Genomic DNA, 24,084 nt, shown 5'->3' with positions numbered 1-24,084 from the left:
AAAAAGGCACAGCATACCCGATAGGGGTTTGTTTCACCAGTGGTGATTATAAGCCAGGCCTGACAGCAGACCACAAATGGAAGGCAGCCACTGGCTGAGCAGAGAAACAAATGGAACATTCATATACCATTCTAATATTCAACTGTTATTTCAGTAACTGATCAAAAGGTGCAACATTCTAATCCCAGATTTGTACACCAGGGGGTTATTGAAGAACAAACATAAGCATTCTATATGAAACAACAGTTGTCCTTTATACATATAGAGCTACAGATTAGTCTTTCTATCAAATTCTCTTGAATGCTCTATATTTTGATTTACAAAAATAAATATTTATTTAAAAATTCTGGTTTTTAACATCTTTTATGTTATAATGGACATTTCCTCCCGGTCTCTGCTCTCTGACAACAAACTGACTATATCTCGAAGGTATTTCATTAACTCCGTTTTTACATCCTCAGGGTCATCTTCCAGATTGGAATATATAAGGGTTAATTTAGCAAGGGCAGGAGCTGTAAAACAAGAATTTCCTAAATTATGTTCATGTATAGTAACAAAGTTATAGCAAACAACATTTGTGTAATAAAATATCAACACATTTATCAGTTTAACAAGCTCTTAGTGATTACACAGAAAGGGGCAGATTTACTAAAGGGCAAAATGATTAAAGCTGGTGAAACTTCACCAGCGTTACGTCTTTCAGGCACTTCGCGGATTTAGATGCAAATTTTACTGAATGTTGCCTCTTTTGCCAGACTTGCCTTCGCCAGCTCAGACTAGGCAATGGAGTGCATAGGACTTCTTAAATTTTTAGTGTCTTTTCCTTTTTTCAGAGTGATAGTCTGCAAAAATATTTTTGGGTAACTGGGTTCAACCATACAGTTTCTAACATATGGAACATAAACTATACAGTGGGCTCATGTGTAGGGCATTATAACAACTCTATTTTATTTATTAAGGTTCCCTGTACTTGTGTAATGTTATTTGATGCAACATATATGTCCATTCAACTTTATAATTTACTGCCGTATGCAAATTAGCCAATGCTATTGCATCTTCGGTTTGATTACCGAAGTAACGCTAGTGAAACTTCGCCAATGTACGGCGCCCTGGACGCAACTTTGCATTTTAGTAAATTAACGTTGTCCTAGCGAATTTTCACCAGTTAGTTAATTTGAAGAGCCAGATCTCCAGATCACAGATACATTTTTTTTGTCATTTGAAGTACTAGTTTTTTATAATACTAAGAAAAGATGTTGTTCTGCAGTCACATAATGAAAGAACTGACAGAGTAACTCCATAAAGAAAGATCTCAGTAAGAACTGGAGGTATTACATATAACACATTGAGAAATCAAGAAGCATAGACATTGGGGTATATTTATCAAAGAGTGAAATTAGAGATGGATCAGTCTGCTAGAGTGAAATTCCTCCACTCTCCATTTATTTCTATGGGATTTTGAAATGGGTGAATTTTCACTTTCACCCACTGATAAATACTCTAAAACTTTAAAAATGAATGGAGAGTGGAGGAATTTCACTCTAACAAGCTGTAGCCATCTCTAACTGCACTCTTTGATAAACATACCCCATTGTATCTGACAAATGTGCTTAATTTGGATTGTTGCTCTCTGCTACCATCTAGTGGCACTAAAGAAGAGAACTTATTTAATTTTATTATTCTAGGTCCTAGGACATACTTCATTAACAAATACATCTTAATTATGGTGAGGGTATTTTTTTCCAATTTGGAAAGGCACATTCCAACTACTATGCTTAAGTTTAAGTATTTTCTTCATGTTTTCTACATTATTAAAAAAATGCAATTTCTCACTCACATAAATGTAGACGTTCTCTTTCATCTCCTGACCCAGGCTTCAGGGACGGATTTACATAGCGGGCGCCCCTAGGCCCACTTCCAGTTCATCACCCGTGTCCCCCCCCCCTTTGTTCATGCAAATTTTCATAATCGGGACCTGAGCAATGTGGATTGGGCACGGAAAATTTACAAAATTATTGTATCTTCTGCGAATCCCCAGTGTTTTTGAACCAATGTGGGTGTGGTTGGGCAGCATGCCGCCCCCTAAAATCCTGCCGCCCTAGGCCCGGGCCTTGGTGGCCTCTCCACAAATCCGGGCCTGCCAGGCTTCTTATGTGCAATTAGAACACAGCGACTTTCCTGCAGTCGCTGCTGCTGGATAAAGTTCGAGTGCCACATTTCAATCTCTTTGAGATGACTAGGAATGTCAGCATTGAAAACAATGATCACTCCATGTGAGTATTTCATGATTGCTGGCCAACAACTCTCAAACCTGTTAATAAGGAATAAGAGATGGTTGATTAAAAATGTTCTGCAATTTAAATTGATTATTACATTATATCCATAAAGTCACTGCCTTCAGTTTTTGTCTTTAAAATATAAAAGCATATAATCGGTAAACAACACAGTAGACAGCAGACCTGCACCTGCCACGGAAACCAACCTGTATCGACCTGCACCCACTGCCTATAGTAGTCATGAATGTCAATGTAACTCAGAAGTGACATTACTTCAGGGACAAACAAAAAAACTTAAACAAACAAAAAAGCCAATTTTCGAAAGTATCTTAACCCGTCCCCATGAATGTTGCTTGCAGATTACTAGCACTACAGTTAACCCTACTCCAAATCAGGCCGATTTGCAGTTATTCATCCCACTATGTACAAAACCAATGATAGTTTATGACAGCAAGCACCTGTTACAGCAAATAACCTAGTAAATATTTCCAAAGGCAAGGTACTTCCTTTTAATCTGACAAGTACATTATCTATGTAATTATGTTTTAGACATTTAGGGGGTTATTGATCAAAATCTGAATTTCTCTCATTATTATCTTAAATATACTCTGACCATATCCGCATCCGGGGAAAAAACTCGAAAGAATCGTGAAAATCGTCTGAAAATTCAAACCATACAAATTTTTCAGATTTTCCGGCTGAAAAGTAAGTTTGTTCGAATTTTCGCCCGAAAACCATGAAGTCTTCAGATTTTTGCACGAAACCCAGCACAGATCAGGACATCTTCAGGACTTCTACCATTGACTTATATACAACCTCGGATGGCCTGAGATGCCAGATTTTCGGATTCAGAATTTTTCCATCCTTGGGGTATAATATTCATGAAAAATTCAAGATTTTTTTTTACATATAAAAATTCAGATTTTATAGTAAAACAAAAACAATTTTTTTGAGTTTTTGCCATTCAGACTACTACCACAGTTTATATATAGTCTATTGCCATGTACAAGGTAACATCCTTATTAATCTAACAAGTACATTTCCTACAAAATGTCTTAAACATTTAGACTAATGCATCATATCTCTTGCCTTTGCCGTTATTATAGTTGGATATTAGCATCCCCCTGTGGTGCCAAGAGCATTTAGGAGAGCAAATTGGCATTTTATAAAAATATGAACTTACCAGTACCTCAGGCTTTGCACCTCAACCACTGCTCTGGGCCTGCATAGGGGCCAACATTACAGTTTGGGAACAACTGCACCATAACACTCATTTTAAATGTAGTCACCCCTTTAAGTATAGAGCTTGTGTGTGCTGCAGGGCACTGTGTTTGAGACGGATGTGTTATAAAAACCACAACTAGCAACAAGAAATATTTGAATGGTGCCCATCTGTTTGCTTTAAATGTAATACACATTAAAGGGCAGATATACCCCCTGTTTCAACATGAGGTCAATGAATAGGGCCTGTGCTGAACATATAATTGCTTGTTGTTTTAATCAATTAAAAAAAACAAAGGATTTTTCGAGAGCTAAACAGGGCAAACATGGAAAATGAAGATAGAGGGCTATCTATCTACTCACAAGGACCAAACATGGTGTAGTTTTTTCCCTATTTGCCCTGTGTATCTCAATAAATATAAAAACTTAATTCTGTTCAAGCCCTATTCATTGTATGTTGAACCAGGCGGTATACAGTCTGTTTAAATATCCACAACATGTTCACTCATGTTTTTATAATATTAATAATGATATAAATTTCCCTTTTACTATTACTTTTTATTGATATGCATCCAAGTCTTGCTGAAATCATGATGGTGAGATTGTTGTCAACCTTTCTATCTGAGGTCCTATTAGTTTAACACTTACTTTGGATCTCCCCCACAATCCCAAAATTCCACTTCGCATGAAGAGCCTTTATTTCTATCTGGACATTCAAATTCTAGAATTCTAAAAAAAAATTAAAAGGGACAACAATATAATTCCAAATGAAAGAAGCTATAATACAGCTAGCTATTGATTCCCTATTATAAATATGTAAACTTAAGGACCTACAACCTAGATCAGAAATGAGAATTGGACCAGTGACAGAGAAACTGAACTGTTTACCTTACACCTTGAGTGGGGTGGTATTCGCCGCCTATTGTTTATGTTGCATCTGATACAAAATTGGCCAAAACTGTTTTACCACTCTGCAAATTAAAAACAATTGTATCAATTCCAAATACAACAAACCCCAATTAAATCATATATTTCAGATGTCTAGCTTATGCACTATTTTATGCAGTATCTACTGTAACTGAAATAGAAAGAGGTGTCAAAGCAGATGCCCAATTAATTGTTGTGTTATATTTCTGGGCTCTATAGTCACACAGTTAACGAGTTATATTCATGTTCTGATTCTACTCTGGGCTGCTCTTTGGTTGATCAGTTGTGATACAAAGATGGCAAGGTTTGAAGGCCAAATCACTCATACAGGTATCCCCCCCTCCCCTCTTGGGGACACAGATGCCCCTCAAATAAAAATGACTGGGAAATAATCAATATTTTCTGCTTGCTACAGACATCAAGGTGCCTATAATGTGCTAAAGTAAAGCCCATGAATTGCTTTTCCTCTGATATCACATAAGTAAAGCACTGATGCCCTACAATTCCTCTTCTCCCATTAGAATTAGTGTAGTGCTTGACTCACAATAAAGCCCCCCACAAAGACACAGATAAGTAAAGACACACCATGTCAACTGGCAGGTACATGTGAAAAACGATGCAAGTAATTAGGTGAGGGGAAATACCCAAATGGCAGAACACATTCCAGCTATTGTGGAACTACATGAGGACACCAGTGACCCAGTAATGTATTTAGAGGTGATTCTCTAGAACCCACTTTGTACAAAGGTTCACATGAAACAGATGACAATGCTGCAGTACTTCCGGTTCTGATCTGTACCTCTGTGGGCCCAATAACAAGCACTTTCACCTTAAACATGTTATTCACTTGCTGGTGTCACAGGGAATATGCGCAGTGTTATCTGTAACAAAATAAGGGAAAGTTAGTGCATAGGGACGAGGGGGCAACAAGTGAGGGCACCAATGGCAATTCCTGTATATTGAAGCAAAGCAGGCGATGCCCCTCGGATCTGACAACAGAGACCCCCCAACAGGCTGTGTTTTGGCTCGTGAGTCACAGCAGAAGGAATTCTGGGAAGGAACAGCTGGGTAAGAAAGGGAGGAGCCAGAGGGTGTGAGCGAGTTTATAACAGCAGAATTACCCGTGTAACATGAAAGCACTTCCTCCGGTGGGAGTGGTGGATAGGGGGGTCGGTACACCGGGAGGCAACACAACACCAGCGGAACACACACAACTCAAGGCCTAGCGTCTTGTTGTTTCCATGGCCACGGCTCTCCCATTGGCTGAACAAAATCCTATAGACATAATCTGCTGATTGGCTACAGCCGTTTCCTTAGAAACGTGAAGTAAAACTGCGCTTTGTGTCACTTCAACGTAGGATCACCGCTCGTTTTCATGTGCGCTGGCACCGCATACTACTGACTGCAGAGGGAGCGTGATTTCTGTCATGTGTTCACGTGATAGGAGTTTACAAATGTTGTTCAAGCGTATGTTACAGGCAGTGCTGGCTCTGGGCGCCCCAGGCAACCCGGGCAGCTACGTCGCGCAATTTCGCGTGGCCGTGCATAAATGAGGACGTGCGTGCTCTACCATGCGTATACAAGGACGCCCGTGCGCTGCCGTGTGTAAACAAGGTCGCGCTTGCGCCACCGTGCGCAAATGAGGACGCGCGTGGCCGCGTCAACACACTTTGAGGTCAGAGAGTGGCTCCCTCTTAATCTTTCTCAGTGTTGGACTAGGGGTAGTCTGCTTGTGAGTCACGTGCCTCTCCCAGCCCTAATTACACGTGTGTGTTACTTTGTTGTGGACGGGCCCCTTATGGATAGAAAAGGGATAAAAATGCTCAGTATCTACATAGAGGGGCTGGTGTCCATAGTATCTATCAGCGATCATTTATAAAGAAAAAGGCAGGGCGCCAATTGCAAAAAAGGTGCAAACTGATTGTAGTGTCCCCCCCCCAGAATACTGCAGAAATAACAGCTCTGCCCCCAGATGTAAGTCATTTGCCCCTGAATCCTAATCCCCCATTAGAATGCACAGAAGGGTCACGTGGGGGTGCCTATCATTTTGGCACCACCAAATAAATAGGGTGGGTAGAAAACTGCATGCTGCCAAAGGTCACTGCTAATGAATGGGATGTCTTGTAACTGAGCACAAATGTTTTAATCCTGTAATACAGTTTACACTGGCCATACTTAAAGTGGACTGCTGATATGATCTGGTTATTGCCAGGTAAATTATATTATTGGACAGTGTGTTAGGGGTCCAAATAAGCATTTAAAAAAATGGAATTCTATCAGAGTTCATGCCCAAAGAAAAAATAATCTGGTATACAACCACCAATCGAGAGTGTATGGGGTTACTCTCAACACCAAAACATGATGTGATGTGATTCGATCAATTGGGCCAACATAAATGTGCAACTAGAGCTCACTCTGCATTCAGTTTGATCAGGGCAGAGTTCAAGGTGGATGCTTGGCGGCCTCCTGTCTTCTGTTTAGTTTCCAAATGGTTAGAAGCATTGTTCTGTTTTGTCCCTGTGTCCAGTCCTTTTAACCTAGATGTATGATGTGGCGTTTTAGAGAAATCCTGGGCCTGCTCATCTGCAGATGCTTCTAAAATACTACAAAGCTTAATAGCAATAAAAAAGTCAAATCATCCTTGAGTGTCCATATAAAAAGTCCATAATCATCTCTTATATTTGTGTATCTCGATCAGAGAAAGTCCATATATATTTATACAACAATAGAACTTTTCTACAAAAAACACTTCAAAATACTATAACAGACATAAGCATGGTTTATAATTATTAATTACTCACTGACTAGGATAAGTAATTAATCTTGACCTATGACTAAGGGATAACTCCCGAAACGCGTAAGGTTTCTGCAGGAACACGAATAAAACCCTATTTTCAGAAGTGCCGTCTCTTTTGAGCTTTCGTTTTAAGTAATTAATCTCGCTTGCATAATGAAGAACTTCCTCCTTCTCCGCAGCTGTAAAAATAAAATAGATAGATTAAGGATAAAGTATCCATTTTATAGAAAACAATTTATTCCCAAATTACATTAAGGCCTTTTGGAGACAGTGTATCTAATCTCCAAATCCAGTAGGACTCCCTTTGAAGAAGCTTCTTGTCATTATCAGTACACCCCAATTTCAACTCTTCCAGCACCTGCCAACGTAACTGACATGCTATGTTTACAATCTACCTAATGTTGGCTGATAGATGTCACTTTCGTTTATGAATTGCGGATTGAACTCCGCCATCTATTTAAATGTGTTAAATTGAAAATCTATAAGAATATTAAAAGTGTTGTCTATCCTTTTCATTGGCTCTTGTCCTTACTTGTTGAAGACACCCTGGGCTGCCATAAGGGGGGAAAGATAGGACTCTGGTCATTATTTCCTGTAGGGAGGCCTGGGATTGGTTTGCTCTGGGATTGGCTGGGCAGCAGGGAGGGTCCTGGAAAAGGCTTTAAAAATACAGCTAAAAGCCCCCATTTGTCACCCTCCTCTGGAGGAAGCAGCAAGGGGGCCAGCGGAGGTTGGCAAATAGAGGCTTTTAGCTGTAAGGGGGGTTAGTTTTCCTTTAAGGTTGTACCTCTCATATTAAACTTACCCCAATAATAAGAGTTTCATTGAATAAACAGCAGGACATTATTTCCACTTCATAGAGTAAAGACAGGTGTAATGACAGCCCTATACATACAGCTTATTTGCACCGGCAGCAGTATCTTCATAATCTTGTCACTTTCAGATATCTGGATCTGTACATGTCCTTGCACTGTACAGGTATGGGATCCCTTATCCAAAAAGCACCAAATTACAGGAAGATTATCTCCATATAGTCTATTTGAATCAAATAATGCTAATCTGATTTCTTTTTCCATGTCATAATAAAGCAGTACCTTGTACTAAGCTACATGAATATTGGGGGGGCAAGGCAATCCTATTGGATTTATTTAATGATTTTTAGTAGACATAAGTTATTGAGATCCAAATTACAGAAAGATCCCTTACGCTGAAAACCCTAAATCCCAAGCATTCCACCGAATAGGTGGGACAACAGGTTGGAGCACAAATATAAAGCAATAAATCTTACACTAATGTCAATATCACATATTTGGACATTGATACTTTTTCACTATATTAACGGTTTACCTTTGGAATCTCCTACCTACAAATGCAGGAGCATGTGATATATCTGGGATTCAATGTGATACCAATTATTATTATTAGTGATGGGCGAATTTGCGCTGTTTCGCTTCGCCGGAAAATGTGCGAATCTCCCACGAAATTTGAAAAACTGCGTAAATTTTGTAAAACCGCGCCGGTGTCTCATTTTTTACACTGGCGTCCGTCTTTTGGACGCTGGCGCACATTGGCCGAGAGAATTTTCACGGCCGTTTCACGAATTTATTCGCCGGCGGCGAATCGCGCAAATTCGCATAGAATTTCTGCCTGGCGAATAAATTCGACCATCACTAATTATGATTCCTATAGGGATGTATCAGTATCACTATAAAAGCCTTCCTGGCACAAATGTAACTTTTTATAACTAAACCTATGCCTAGCTGCTGCAGCTCTGACACCTGGGGGAACTCTGAGATGAACAGCATATTCAACCAATCAGGGGCCTTGTCCCGCCCCTGTCTGCTCCAGCTCAAGGTGATTGGCCACAGCTTGTCAGATGTTTAGCATCTTTGCTAGAGATCACAGCCTGTTACCTGCTCTCTCTGTAAGTACATTTATTTTCCAGCTAAATATTACAACCTTTTTATGTTTATCATTAATAGATAGGGAGGAATTGCATATCTTATAGCATTTTTATTTAGCATTTATATAGCATTATTTATTTAGCAGCAGCAACAGAACACATTTATGCACAGTGTCTGATGAGCAAGGTTGGCAGTTAATGGCAGTTGGACAGCAGCTCAATGGATGGAAATAGTAAAACATATCAACACAAATGTGCAGGGATGCATCAGTATCACTTGTAAATGATTTGTCTGTGCGTTGGTCACTGTGAAATAGTAGTTGCCAGAATTTGTAGTCATTTGGGGATGTCCAGCCAACAACCAAAGTCAGTTGGGGGGTGCTGTGAGTTGCAGTTCAGTAACAGCTGCAGGGCTATAGATGCTGCTGATAATGTGTACTTTCTCATTCACCTGCACTAAGTCAACCAATTCCCTTTCTGGTCCCCAAGCTTAATAGACATTGGACTGGTCTGTCAAAGTATAAGAGGAGTTCCTAGTGGGCTCCAGCCATGAACAACTCCCATCAGTTATTTCTTATTTCCCCATATAATTCTAGCATTTAGCAGTATCTATAGATAATGTTTGTGAATTTGAGCCCTCCTAGGATGTCCAACCAACACTGGCTAAACACACAGTAGCTTGTGATAGATTTAGAATTTAGAGAAATTAAAGGGGTCTCTCTGGTCCTGTCATATCCATGTTCTGCAGCTTTTATGTTGTCTTCACATTAGCTGTAAATTTACCAATATCTTTTATTTTACAGGAGAAACGGTCATGGGTTGTACTGTGTGTAAAGGCGAGGTAAGTCTGTGCTCATGTTTCCTTTTGTCTACAGGGTCTACAGTAAAGATGCTGGCAATGTAGGGTGTGCGAGTTAAGGGCAAAGCGAATGGTTGGCCAGGACTTAATCAAACCCCTTCAACCATGGGGCTCTACTTACATATCAGATAATTACACACACATTGTACTGATACCACATAGCAACACATTTGGCTGTTCTTCTCTCTTTCAGTTATCACTCACAAAATACATTTTCTCATAACCTGGATTTTGCTGTATAACAGTAGAATATTAATCACAATCAATATATGAGAAACAATTATATTAATAGGTGGTGGCGGGGGTTATTAATTCCTATAACTTTGTTCATTTCTACAGAGATCGATTGATCAAATTCATGAAAATGAATATAATTATGTGGAGATAGTGGAGATCACTGATATTTGTGACTCACCGGTGGAGCATATTGTCACCCTAGAGCTGCCTGACCACCCGGCACAGCCACCTTCATTTGGTAAGTGTGATCATTACTAATAAAAAGCACTTATTATTTTGTCCTTATCATAACTTATATTAGTTGTCCAATTATGTAACCCTTAGTATTAGTATTATGACATCTATTGTGTTTTTATTGTTGTAGAATCTCCACTGCCAGCTGGGAATGAAGAGGACCCTGGCTCTTCCCATAACACCGGAGCAGCCATTCCTCTTCCTGAGCCTCAGAGCTCTGATCCAGCAGAGACTGCGACCAGGGATGCTGCCAGCCCCACCAATTTCAATTGGCTTTCTTTCGTAAGTACATTGTATAGGTGTGAATTATATATATATATATATATATATATATATATATATATATATATATATATATATATATATATATATATATATATACACACACTTATTTTCTAACGGTATGCTTAATGTTCTTCTCTTCATTTTTCATCATGCTTATGCTAATTTCTTAATATGTCTTTTAGGATGCCATGGTGGAGGTCCCTGGAATGATTAATTTTTCAGAGGCCCTGGTGAGCATTTGCGTTAAAGCAAATGAATACAAACCACCAGCGATGCCGATTTTTTCAGGTAAGTAGGACCATCTTACCGTTTATGAAGTATAGTTCAAATAATGTTCTTAAGATAATTAACTGTGTATCATCATGTTAAGACTATTCTGTTTCATTATTGCAGATTTAGAAGCTCCTAGAATTGATGCTGGCATGTCCAATAACAGCGGACACATAGACCCCATTCAGGAGCAAGGATCTGAGCCAGAGGAGGCCACAAAGGATGATGGGAATTCCACCTCTTCCAGTTATCCTTTAGTAGTAAGTAAATTCTACAGATGTGATTCTTCAACAGACATTGAAGCTTGTCTGTAAGTTATTAAAAGCTAATGAATATAATTTGGCAAGAACTTACTTTACTTTAAGTATTCATTATAAATAATGCAAATATCAAATTGTCATTTTCCCTCTGCATACCGCTCACTGTTCTTTTTTGCTTTTAGCTTGACATCCCTCAGTTTGGCTCAGATTCATGTGATGAAACACAGGGCATAGAAGGACCATCTAACAGGTATCTGATTTGGAACATATTCTCATGTATTGACTCAGAATTATATGATATATATAAATATAATTTTAGTATTTGCCTAATTTACACCTTATGTAAAGTTTATTCTTCATATTTCCCTTCTTATTAGAGGGTATTTAGAATAACTGTCCAATACCCTCTGCTGATTGTATGCTACAGAAAAGTCTCCAAGTAGTCTAGTTCCTAAGTTTAATCTTGTCTGTAAACATGAACAAAACACATTTACATTTTTTCTTTCTATTATTTTTCAGCCTTGTTGAGCCCAGATCCCCCACCACACTCGAAAATTTCAACCTGGGACAAGTGTTGGGAGAAGGTGGATTTGGAAGGGTGAGTGACATATTCCATAATTAGGTTTTAGTTACTACTAATGTATCCAGAGTAATTCAACTTGCCTTCCTCTTCCAGGTGTTCCTGGCCCAGAACAAAAACACCAAACAACTATGTGCCATCAAGGCCTTGGCGAAGGCACAGATTTTGGAAAAGGGCAACTTGAACAGGTCAGTAAAAGGGGAGTTGCTTTGCCCATTTCTGTGAGGTCATATTTTTTTTAACTTCATATAGTATGTAGGACAATTTTCTCTTTTTACATTTTGAATCTGTCTCACATTCTTTTGATTTGCATTTGGTTATAATTTGCTGTATTGCGCTGTGTCTGACCATAAGGATAAGTGTAATGTTCCCTTGTATGGGTCTGACATGGTGATAATGTGATGATTTACCCCATAGTGTCTTCAAAGAGAAGGAGATTCTTCAGAGGCTAAGTCATGCCGCACACCCGTTCCTGATAACATTGCACGGAACATTCCAAACGGATTCTCACCTCTTCTACGCGATGGAATATCTACCTGGAGGTGACATGTGTGATTTCCTCAATCATGTAGAACTACAAGAACCTGATGTGATGTGAGTAAAATGGGATTGGGGGGTGGGGTGATTCTCAAGGGTGTACTTTCAGGGTAGGATCACAGCAGAATATATCACTACAACCGGATTTTATTTTTTCTCTTTTCAGGTTTTACACCGCATGTGTAGTGCTTGGCCTGGAGGCATTACACCAGATCGGCATTGTACATAGGTAAGTATTAATATCAATAAAACTGTCTTTAGTTACAGAAGGTGCTGATAACACTACTAATGTATTTATATATATACTTCTTAACCATTTATTTGTTTTTAATGCAGAGATCTAAAGCTGGAGAATTTGCTGTTGGACCAGGACGGATATCTAAAAATCGTTGATTTCGGCCTCAGCAAAGACAGTAAGTGTTGTTTCTAATTCTGGAGCATACAGGCTTTCCTGATTGTCTCATGTTTTCTACCTCGGAGTATAGCATTTTTATTTAACCTTATTCTCCAGTTGGAGATTTTCTGGGATTATTGTTTAGGCTGGGATATATGGGAACTGGTTGCCATGGGTAAAGGTGAGTGGGACCCAGTCTCTGTGTATGCACACTGACCAAGGTAAACAGAAATTCTCTCTGTAGGCCTTTCTAGTACAATCTAATCATATTGTTATCAGGATCAAACACTACTATTATAGTATAATATAATAGTGTTTGTTTTTTAAATATAATGTTACCTGCAACTGGTATAAACAGATGTGAGTGGGTGTGTAGTTTGGAAGCAGCAGTTGAGGAAAGTCTTTCATTACATTACATTATATTCGGGCTCCAGATCTGGTTTTCTTACAGTGTTTCTCGTGTTTCAGAATTTGGATACAATGACCGTACGAACAGCATGTGCGGCACAAGAACCTACATGGCCCCAGAGATCTACATGAAAATAGGATACGGCATGGCCGCTGACTGGTGGGCCTTAGGAGTCACTGTATACATTATGCTCATGTATGAGGTAAAGACAGTTTCAACCTACATTTTGGTATTATTGCCATTGTCATAATGTGACGAAATATAGTGTAATATAAGTATAATATATAATCTCCATATTTGCAAGCATAACTTCCCAGACCCTGAGATTAGCATTTGGCTTCCCTTTATCATATTTAAGAAATACCGTATAGCCATTGCTGCTGAACTGAGTGATAGTATCTGTATGACCAAAAAAATAGTTTCACTAAAGAAATGATTTTCTTTTTCAGTTACCATTCAAAGACGAAGATCAGATTGAGCTAATGAAGAGCATCCGTTATGATGAAATCGAGTTGCCAGAGGACCTTTCAGAGGATGTCTCTAATTTAACATATCAAGTAAGTTGGCCCCAGAACATCAGTATCATGTGTCTTTAGTGACTTGTTATATTAAGGTCATACACATAATAATATTATTATTTTCACAATATGACACAAGTGTATTACACAAGCAGTGAGTAATTTAGTAAGGGGGGTGTTAACTTAATATCTGTTTTTTTTTTGCAGCTCTTAGAAAAAGATCCAGATTATCGGCTTGGATCTGGCGAGGCTGGTGCTGAAATGATCAAAGAGCACCCCTTCTTCAGAGTAAGTTTCTATTCTCGTAATTTTGATTTACAGGCAGAAATGCACAAATGAATATTGATAAATACTTACTGTTATATTTAAATTCATCTTTACTTTTTTGTAAATTCCTAACGCATTACAGTTTCTTGTTCCAGCCATTCTAGTTTTTGGAATGTTTAGTCATTGTGAAATATCACTTGTTTTTCAGGATATGGACTGGGAACAACTTTTACACCGAAAAATAAGGCCTCCATTTGTGCTAAACCACCAAGGCCATCTGGAGAGCTTGAACGACCCTGAATGCCAAGCTCCAGCACTGACACCACTTGCTGAAAAGATTCCATCAGAGCTGCAAGAGGCATTCAGAGGATTCGATTATACACCTGAATAAACATCAAAACATCAAATAATGGTCGGTATGGACGGGGTAGGTGGAGGGCCAGTCCATATTCTCTTAAGAAGTGCCAGCCATATAAACCAAACTCCAGCACTGACACCACTTGCTGTAAGGATTCCATCAGAGCTGCAAGAGCCATTCAGAAGATATGACACCTGAATAAACATCAAATAAGGCCCAAACTCCACGGCGCAATGTCTTCTGATCCGCCGCGCTGAGATGAAATGCAGGTGACCAGTCTGAGGTTCTGAATATAATGTAAGTTATAGAAAAATCGCATCTCCAAACTACACACAACACGACTGTCGCATGAAGATGCGGCGTTTGCATCCGACAGTTTGTCATTTCGGATGCATGTAGTTTGCAGGTGTGATGTTTCTATAAATTACATTATATTCGGTTCCTCCGACTGGTCGCCCGCGTTTCCTCTCAACACGTCGGATTGGAAGACATCGCACCATGGAGTTCAGGGCCTAATGGTCGGTATGGACGGGGTAGGTGGAGGGCCAGTCCATATCCATATGGACAAAAGACCTTGGGGGCATGTTTACTAACATTAGAGATAAATATTTGTAGAGATTTCTGGACATGTTGCCCATGGCAACCAATCAGCAATTAGATTGAAACAGCCACATATAAGTTAGAAAACAAAAGCAAAGACCTGATTAGACGCTATGGGCAACATCTACAGAAATCTCTCCAGATATTTATCTCCATTGTTAGTAAACATACCCCCAGGTCATATAAAGTGAACATCAGGTGTCCGATCTCAAGTTCTGACAGAAATGGCTCATGTTGGAATCCTTACACGATTTTTCCAAAAGCATGATCTTTATAACAAAGACACTGGATACAATTCTCAATACAACAGTAAAGCCTCAGTTTGAGCCAAACAACCAAGGCCATATGGAGAGCTACAAGAACCTTAAGGATCCCATCAGAGCTGCATGAGCCATTCAGAGGATTTGATTATACACCCGAATGAGATCAGAATCGGATAAGTATCTTTCCATATGATTTATATCCTTATAAGAAGGAATGTCAGGTATGTCATGTCAACAAGTTTCTGACTGAGAAGACTTTTGTAGGGTTATCCTTCTCACATCTTCACATCTGGTTCAGTTAAGGGTTTTCCTAATTCAGGTGCTCCTGGGAATTTTCTAGATACAGCTGTTGTTTCTAAAATGTCTGTCTCTTCTATTTCTCTTTCCATCATCTCATCTCAGAGTGCTGTCCATATATATTACATTAATTACATGAATTACTCCTAAACTTGAAATGTCTGTGACAGGCACATATTCCAAAGGGATTGCTTGCCAATTATCCACTATACATCCACACTGGTGTTAGACCTACCCTGATTAAGTTTATATAACCCACATATTGTTTAGAGTACCGGTAAGTTATTGGAATGGGGTCCTGGCTGTAAGTCTGCCTGAAGTAAATGTCCTTTACACATTGCTGAAGTTCACGTTATAAGCATTTATCTGGATTCTTGTGTAGTAAGACCTGGTAGCACATGTGTAGTTGAGGGCCAGGCCCAACCTCAAAGAACAAACGTAGACTGCCTGGGGTTTGTAGTTATGTGAAAAACAGGCAAGTAAGATCTGGCACCAAAGTAAGAAACCAACAGTATATTTTCACATCAACAGTCTGCGCTACCTTGTATTGCTTTTATTTGCTTCCTGGCTAGGTAGCGGTTGCCCACGTTGGGAGATCTAAAGAAGAAGATATTGAAGATGGTTTATATCTATATCCAGCCCAAAAGAAAAGTGAAAAGTAAGTTTAATTCATCCATTGCCAGGTGCAATGTTTCACTGATAATGGCAGACAATGGTATCCCTTTAACTGAGAGTGCAGAACACTTAACGACGCAAAACATTAATTTATTTGTAAATTCAATATAAAATTGTGTAAATATGTGTTAAAAACTACTAAGTGAAAGTTATAACAGGGGGATTTGTAATGTGTTTGTGATACTAAATATGGGCCTTTCCTTTAATAATAGATGGGATCTTTGCACACCATGTGTACCCCTGTGTCAGTAACTGATTCATTTGCTGTATTGAATTTAAAGTTTATCATAAAGTCACCTACAAAGTGGAATAACTCGTCATGCTGCTTATTCATTTATAATCAGCTCATAAGTTTAGTTGAGATATAATTCCTTCTGTGATTCTGTTTTTCAGAGATGGCATGGAGCGGCGACTGTCAGGAAATCTTAACGATGAATACTGTGGATCGTGTTTCATACATAACTTGCTTTTCATGCCATTTATATATATAATAATACAAATAAAAAAATATTTTTTCTCAAGGATATGCTCTGTATATTTATTAAGAATTTTGGGTGGATACATTAGCACCAGTTATTGGCCAATGGAAGCTCACAGTGGTTTAAAAAGTTCTCAGGATCCCTGTTGTCCTCTCCTTTGGGCGGTTCTCCTCCAGGTGTACCTTATCAGAAAATCTCAAATAGAATGGATCAGCGCTCCAAGGAGCTCAGGAGTAGATAGCAAGAAAGAAATTGATTTCTGTAGTACACTAAACTTTGGGTCCTACAATTCATCCATTTGTGATGGCATACTAGGGATGGTTAGAAATGTTTTTCACCGCCACCCAACAAAGTTAGATTGTGTTTTTGCAGTGTGTTATTTCCTGGGTGCACTTGGTTGATATCACAAACCTAACCTTAACCTGGGTTGATTATTAATGATATTTTATTTCTAAAGTGCATCTCCCAATAACAGGGAAACACAGAGGTATCATTATAGTTGCACACAGTGACACAGAGTGGAGAGGCCCAGATGCTACACTGCATCTTAGAGTCCAAGGAAAAGTGCAAGAAAAGAGGTTTGAGGTGTAGGCAACGTGATTTTCAGCAATTTGTATGTATATTTGCCAAGAAAAAATATAACATAGGACATAGAGAAAATGTGTGACATTCACTAGTTGCTCAGGGTTGAGGTTGAGCTCTCATTTCCAATGTTAGCCTATGGCCAGTGCTGTATGGCACTGTGATTCTTGGTGGTGCAGCCTGTTGTCGTGGATTTCTCCTTGTCTGACCCCCCAGAAGTCAAACCTGCTTATTAAACTATTGTATCCAGATTCTAATCACCGATATTGGCATCAAATATGGCCATATTGGATGATCTATTTTCCTATTATTTTTGTGTGATTGGTTATTTGCAGGTCAGAAGATTGGCACGGACGATCACTCATCTGACATAGGCTATAATCTGCACATCTATGGCCATCTTAAGTGTTGTATCCAGGAGTCCCAGTGACTACCAATGATTACTATTAAGCATCAAAAGACTGAAAGGGTGGGAATGGAAAGAAAAAGTGATTAAATTAGCAAACGGTGAGGATTAAATTAGGACTGGGGTTAGTATAGTGAGAATGGGAAAAGGGGAATAAGAGAAGGAGAGATAAAATATCAGAGGGATATGGAAAACAGAATAAGGAAAGAAAATGGGGAAGGAGGAGAGTAGAGGTGAAATTGGGGAGAGGAAGTATGGATAAGAAGATAAAAGAATATATAGAATAGAAAGATATAGAAAGATTTAATAAAAAGGAAGAGGTGAGAGGAGTAGGTTGCTTAGGTGTCCTGAGTGTTTTCTCTAGGTGGAAAAGCACGAGTGTTTATGTACAATTATATAATATAAAGAACACATATAAAGTTAAAATATAGATACACCAAGAGGGATGAAGCTAGTGCATAAGAAAAAGGTAGGTAAGTTGATGTCTGTACCAACTGCATTTCACTACCGACCTATACCTTGGTTGTCCCTATCTTGTTACTGTATATTATGTTCTTGGGATGTAGGTAACCACTGCTTCCCACTGTACTTGCTGTTTAGGGTGTTTCTAGTTACCTGTAGCAATTGAGCTTGGCCTAATCAATTTGCTACAGTGGGATTTGAATGGAGGACTGTTAGTCTTGTAAGACAAAAAAGCCTCCCAGGGTAAAGCAAATGTACAGTCCACAGATAACTCCTCTGTAGAACGACTTGCTTCTGTTCCTTAAAATATAACAAAGGCTGCAGCTAAGAAAGGGGGAGTGTCTCCATAAACATACAGACAGGTTTATGGGCTTCTGATTAAGTTGACCCCACTGTGTGTGAATGTGATAGGGACCTTAGCTTGTAAACTCCACTGAGGCTTCAACTGATGTGAATGATGTATAATCTCTGTTAATCACTGCGTAAATATATCTGTGCTATATAAAATAATAACCTCAGCAGTGCTACCCTTTTACAGCAAGAAACTCCATTGGAAGAATTCCCATCAGCACCATAATGAGAACCATGTACCTGGGTTATGTGTATATGTAGGGAAGTTGGGAGGTGCATCGACAAGCCAACCTGTGGCCCTCCAGCTCCAGCAGAATTGCCACTTTGTGCATCTTTTTACTATTAGGCACTACTGTGACTGTTAGTTCATAAGAAGCTGGAGGTTCCACATGTTTTCAATAAAGAGACAATCCTTAAATATACGTATGCAAGTTACACATAATAACCAAGGTGCTGTGGAAAAGAAGATGGGGGGGGCTACTGGGGAGCACCATCAGAGGCACAGATCTTCACTGCTAAAGGGCCGTGGCCAACTTGAGTTGGTACAAGAGCTGAAAATAGAATGTTTAACACTTCTGGTGTAGCTTTAGTTCTACTTGATGTCGATAATCAATTCTGTAAGCAATTATATTAACTTATATGTGTAATAAAGACCAACAGCAGAGGATATGTTCTCTTATTCACACATACACATGTAAAATAAAATACAACACTTATAAATGGTAACAGCTTTGTAAGGTTCGTATTTTGCAATTAAAGGGGCGGTTCACCTTTACATTAACTTTTAGTATTTTATAGAATTGGCTTTTCAATTGGTCTTTATTATTTATTTTGTAAAGTTTTTGAATTATTTGCCTTTTTCTTTCTAGCTTTCAAAAGGGGGGTAACTGCCCCCCTCTAAAAACAAATGCTCTGTAAGGCGACATTGCTAATTATTACTGCTCTTTCTATTCAGGTCTTCTCCTATTCATATTCCAGTTTCTCATTCAAATCAATGCATGGTTGCTAGAGTAATTTGGACCCTAGCAACCAGACTGCTGAAATTACAAACTGGAGAGCTGCTAAATAAAAAGCTTAATAGCTCAAAAACCACCACAAATATAAAAAGGAAAACCAACTGCAAGTTGTCTCAGAATATCATTCTCTACGTCATACTAAAAGTTAACTCAAAGGTGAACAAACTCTTTAATACGTCTATAAAAGGCACCTCATACCCGATAGGGGTTTGTTTGTGGTGATTATAAGCCAGGCCTGACAGCAGACCACAAATGGAAGGCAGCCACTGGCTGAGCAGAGAAACAAATGGAATGTTCATATACCATTCTAATATTCAACTGTTATTTCAGTAACTGATCAAAGGTGGAACATTCTAATCCCAGATTTGTACACCAGGGGGTTATTGAAGAAGAAGGAACATAAGCATTCTATATGAAACAACAGTTGTCCTTTATACATATAGATCTACAGATAAGTCTTTCTATTGAACCCCAGTAATTTTCCTCAACAAAAATTACGAGATGCCACACAAAATGCTGTCCTTGGTTCCTCCTCTTGAATGCTCTATATTTTGATCATAACAACTTACAAAAATAAATATTTATTTAAAAATGCAGGTTTTTAACATCTTTTATGTTATAATGGACATTTCCTCCCAGTCTCTGCTCTCCGACAACAAACTGACTATATCTCGAAGGTATTTCAGGGTCATCTTCCAGATTGGAATATATAAGGGTTAATTAAGCAAGGTAGATAGCAAAGAAGCACGCACTCCATGGACCAACAGATATAATAAAAGATCTTTATTGGAACAGCTAAAACAATGATCCTTACGCGTTTCGTATCCAAAGATACTTAGTCATAGGCAAGACTAGTGTCTCTTTTAACATCTTTTATGTTATAATGGACATTTCCTCCCAGTCTCTGCTCTCCGACAACAAACTGACTATATCTCGAAGGTAATTCATTAACTCCGTTCTTACATCCTCAGGGTCATCTTCCAGATTGGAATATATAAGGGTTAATTAAGCAAGGGCAGGAGCTGTAAAACAAGAATTTCCTAAATTACGGGCATGTATAGTAACATAAAGTTATTACAAACAACATTTGTGTAATAAAATATCTACACATTTATCTGTATAACAAGCTCTTAGTGATTACACAGAAAGAATCCCAATGCAATGAAAAGCCAGATCTCCAGATCACAGATACATTTTTTTTTTAAATTGAAGTACTAGCTTTTTATAATACTGAGAAAAGATGTTGCTCTGCAGTCACATAATGAAGGAACTGACAGAGTAAATCCATAAAGAAAGATCTCTGTAAGAACTGGAGGTATTACATATAACACATTGAGAAATCAAGAAGCATAGAGTTAAGTTAGAGATGGATGCAGTCTGCTAGAGTGAAATTCCGCAACTCTCCATTTATTTCTATGGGATTTTGAAAGGAGTATTTATCAAAGGGTGAATTTTCACTGTCACTCATTGATAAATAATCTTAAAAATCCCATAGAAATGAATGGAGAGTGGAGGAATTTCACTCTAACTGTAGCCATCTCTAACTTCACTGTTTGATAAATATATCCCATTGTATCTGACAAATGTGCTTAATTTGGATTGTTGTTCTCTGCTACCATCTAGTGGCACTAAAGAGGAGAAAACATTTTATCAATCTACATCATACTTCATTAACAAATACATCTTCATTATGGTGAGGGTATTTTTTTCCAATTTGGAAAGGCACATTCCAACTACTATGCTTTAGCTTAAGTATTTTCTACATGTTTTCTACATTATTAAAAAAACTGCAATTTCTCACTCACATAAATTTAGACATTCTCTTTCATCCCCTGACCCAGGCTTCTTATGCGCAATTAGAACACAGCGACTTTCCTGCAATCGCTGCTGCTGGATAAAGTTCGAGTGCCACATTTCAATCTCTTTGAGATGACTAGGAATGTCAGCATTGAAAACAATGATCCCTCCATGTGAGTCTTTCATGATTGCTGCCCAACAACTCTCAAACCTGTTAATAAGGAATAAGAGATGGTTGATTTATAATTTCTGCAAATTAAATTGATTATTACATTATATACATGAAGTCACTGCTTTCAGTCTTTGCCTTTACAATATAAAAGTATATAATCGGTAAACAACACAGTAGACAGCAGACCTGCACCTGGCACAGAAACCAACCTGTATCGACCTGCACCCACTGCCTATAGTAGTCATGAATGTCAATGTGAGTCACAGCAGGACTTATGGGAAGGAACAGCTGGGTAAGAAAGGGAGGAGCCAGAGGGTGTGAGCGAGAATTACCCGTGTAACATGAAAGCACTTCCTCCGGTGGGAGTGGTGGATAGGGGGGTCGGTACACCGGGAGGCAACACAACACCAGCGGAACACACACAACTCAAGGCCCAGCTTCCACGGCCACGGCTCTCCCATTGACTGAAACCTTGGACATAAACTGCTGATTGGCTACAGCCGTTTTCTTAGAAACAAGCACATAAAATGCGCGCGCTGCCGTGCAAATGGATGCGCATGCGATATTGTGCGCAAACGAGGACGCGCGCTACTGTGCGTAATTGAGGACGCATGTGCGCTATCGTGGACGCGCGTGCGTAATTGAGGACGCACGTGCGCTATCGTGCGCAAACAAGGACGCTCGTGCGCTACCGTGCGTAAGCGAGGACGCGCGTGCGCCATCGTGCGTAAACAAAGACGCGCGTGCGTAGGGCCATGTCAACACGAATTGAGATCATAGGGGTAGGCTGCTTATGAGGTATGTGCGTGGCCCCTCCAAGCTTTTCCCCTTAGTTACTTGCCTCCTCCTTCCCCCTAGTTCCGGCTCTGGTTACAGGTGTGTGTTACTTTGTTGTGGACGGGCCCCTTTTGGATAAAAAAGAATAGAAATGCTCAGTATCAGCATCGAGGGGCTGGGTCCATAGTATCTATGGTGCAAAAATGGCTGCAGCAACCCCCCCCCCCCCCCAGAATACTGCAGAAATAACAGCTCTGCCCCCAGATGTAAATCATTTGCCCCTGAATCCTAATCCCCCCATTAGAATGCACAGAAAGGTCATCTGATTAACACTCAATGGGGCCAGGGGGCGAGTGATCTGCAGACAGGTCTGATACTCGCCGGCCTTGCGGGTTTAGGCTGATTACATTGCTCCTCAACCTCAGACCTCTGTCTTCCTGTTTTATAGACTCGTGCCTGTCCCACCCTTTTTGTGACATCATCAGTGGGGCAGGCGGCACTGCTCTATAAATGGAGGGGGAAGGCAGGCGGGTACTTCGATCCCTAACGCCTGGTGAATTTGTGCTCTGGCGAATGGCCGTAACTACGCAAATTCATTAAGATGCGGATTTCACTGAACGTTACCTCTTGCGCCAGATTTGCCTTTGTCACCTCAGACCAGGCGCAGTGCAATAGATTAGATAGGGCTTGCTCAAAAACATTTTTCTAAGTCCCAAAAAACGCTGGCGACTTTTAATTTTTCAGGGTGATAGGCTGCAAAAGAGCGTACATTTTTCCTGGGGAACCCGGCTTCCCCCCTACATTTCCTAACATATAGCACATAAACTATACACTGGGCTCATGTGTAGGGCATTATAACAACTTTATTTTATTTTATTAAGGTTTCCCGGGCTTGTGTAGTTTAATGTATTCACTGCAACATATACGTCCATTTAACTTCCCCTCCGTATGCAAGTTAGGCAACGCTAGCGCAACTTTGCTTCACTTGCCGCAGTAACGCTAGCGCTACTTCGCCAGTGTTCGGCGCCCTGGAGGCAACTTAGAATTTTACTGAATTAGCGTCCTGGTGAATTTACACCTGGCGAAGTGTTGCGCTGTGAGCGAAGCCGTCGCTGGTGAATTTTCGGAGGTTAGTGAATTTGCCCCAAAGGGTTGCCACCTTTGCTGATGGCTAAACCCGAACACGGGGTGCGGGGCAGATAACATTGGGGGTGGGACAGTGATGTAGGAACAGGCATGATGACATCAGAGGTGGGCACAATGATGTTGGTGGAATTATGACACCAGGGCAAGGTTATTGCATCACTTAGATGCAACTGACTGTATTTCTATCCAGTATTCTCAATGTTTTAAAGTGTTTATGCCCAGTTCAAAACCACTCAGATGGCAACCCTAACTATATTCTGCTTGATTAAGCCCAATCCTTTAATTACAGGAGTGAGATCTATTATACAGAAATCAGTTATCCAGAAAGCTCTGAAATACAGCAATACTAATTTAGAAAAAAAACACTTATTTTTGATTGATTTGCTTTTTTTGTATTTGTAATAAGAAATTAACTGTCATGTTGAGGTGAGTATCTTAATATTTAAATGCTTTTCATGTATTGGCTAGAATATTTTTATTTGGGCTTTATAAGGCTGAAACCCGAACAGAAAGTTCAGACCCAAATAACAAAAACCGAACTGTTCGGGTCAAAACCGAACAGGTGGCAACCCTACCCGCACATCACTATCAGGGATGTATTTATATCTGAGGGCCTGTGCTTAGGGCAGCAACTTTTTGGGCGGTGGCCCTTCGGTGCCTATATATCTGAAGACATTTTTCAAAGAAAAATACCCCCTTAGCTGCCCAGGGAAACTGCTTAAATGCAAG

General features: G+C 39.5%; 1 protein-coding gene and 2 pseudogenes across 2 annotated transcripts; 1 reads left to right on the top strand and 2 right to left on the bottom strand.

Moving 5' to 3' along the window:
• Nucleotides 1–311: 311 nt before the first annotated feature.
• On the bottom strand, nt 312–6,018 carry LOC108708037 (annotated as a pseudogene).
• Nucleotides 6,019–8,893: 2,875 nt separating this feature from the next.
• LOC108708035 (serine/threonine-protein kinase N2) lies at nt 8,894–16,688 on the top strand. Of its 2 annotated transcripts, XR_005965316.1 has the most exons (14): nt 8,894–10,736; nt 10,922–11,027; nt 11,133–11,269; nt 11,452–11,519; nt 11,789–11,867; nt 11,946–12,037; nt 12,267–12,443; nt 12,553–12,615; nt 12,723–12,799; nt 13,249–13,391; nt 13,639–13,746; nt 13,915–13,995; nt 14,183–16,150; nt 16,561–16,688. XR_005965316.1 is itself a non-coding variant. In XM_041581835.1 (13 exons), the coding sequence occupies exons 2-13, from the start codon at nt 10,928–10,930 to the stop codon at nt 14,363–14,365; spliced, it is 1,308 nt and encodes a 435-aa protein (XP_041437769.1). In that variant the 5' UTR covers nt 8,894–10,736; nt 10,922–10,927; the 3' UTR covers nt 14,366–16,688. The 2 variants fall into 2 exon arrangements, 1 of the variants encoding a protein (XP_041437769.1); XM_041581835.1 differs by having other exon boundaries at nt 14,183–16,688.
• A 3,543-nt stretch (nt 16,689–20,231) lies between these two features.
• On the bottom strand, nt 20,232–22,076 carry LOC108708034 (annotated as a pseudogene).
• Nucleotides 22,077–24,084: the final 2,008 nt, after the last annotated feature.

This window comes from Xenopus laevis, chromosome 2L (genome assembly GCF_017654675.1).
Source record: "Xenopus laevis strain J_2021 chromosome 2L, Xenopus_laevis_v10.1, whole genome shotgun sequence".
NCBI classification, from domain to species: Eukaryota; Metazoa; Chordata; class Amphibia; order Anura; family Pipidae; genus Xenopus; species Xenopus laevis.
This window is presented reverse-complemented; position numbering and strand designations above follow the sequence as displayed.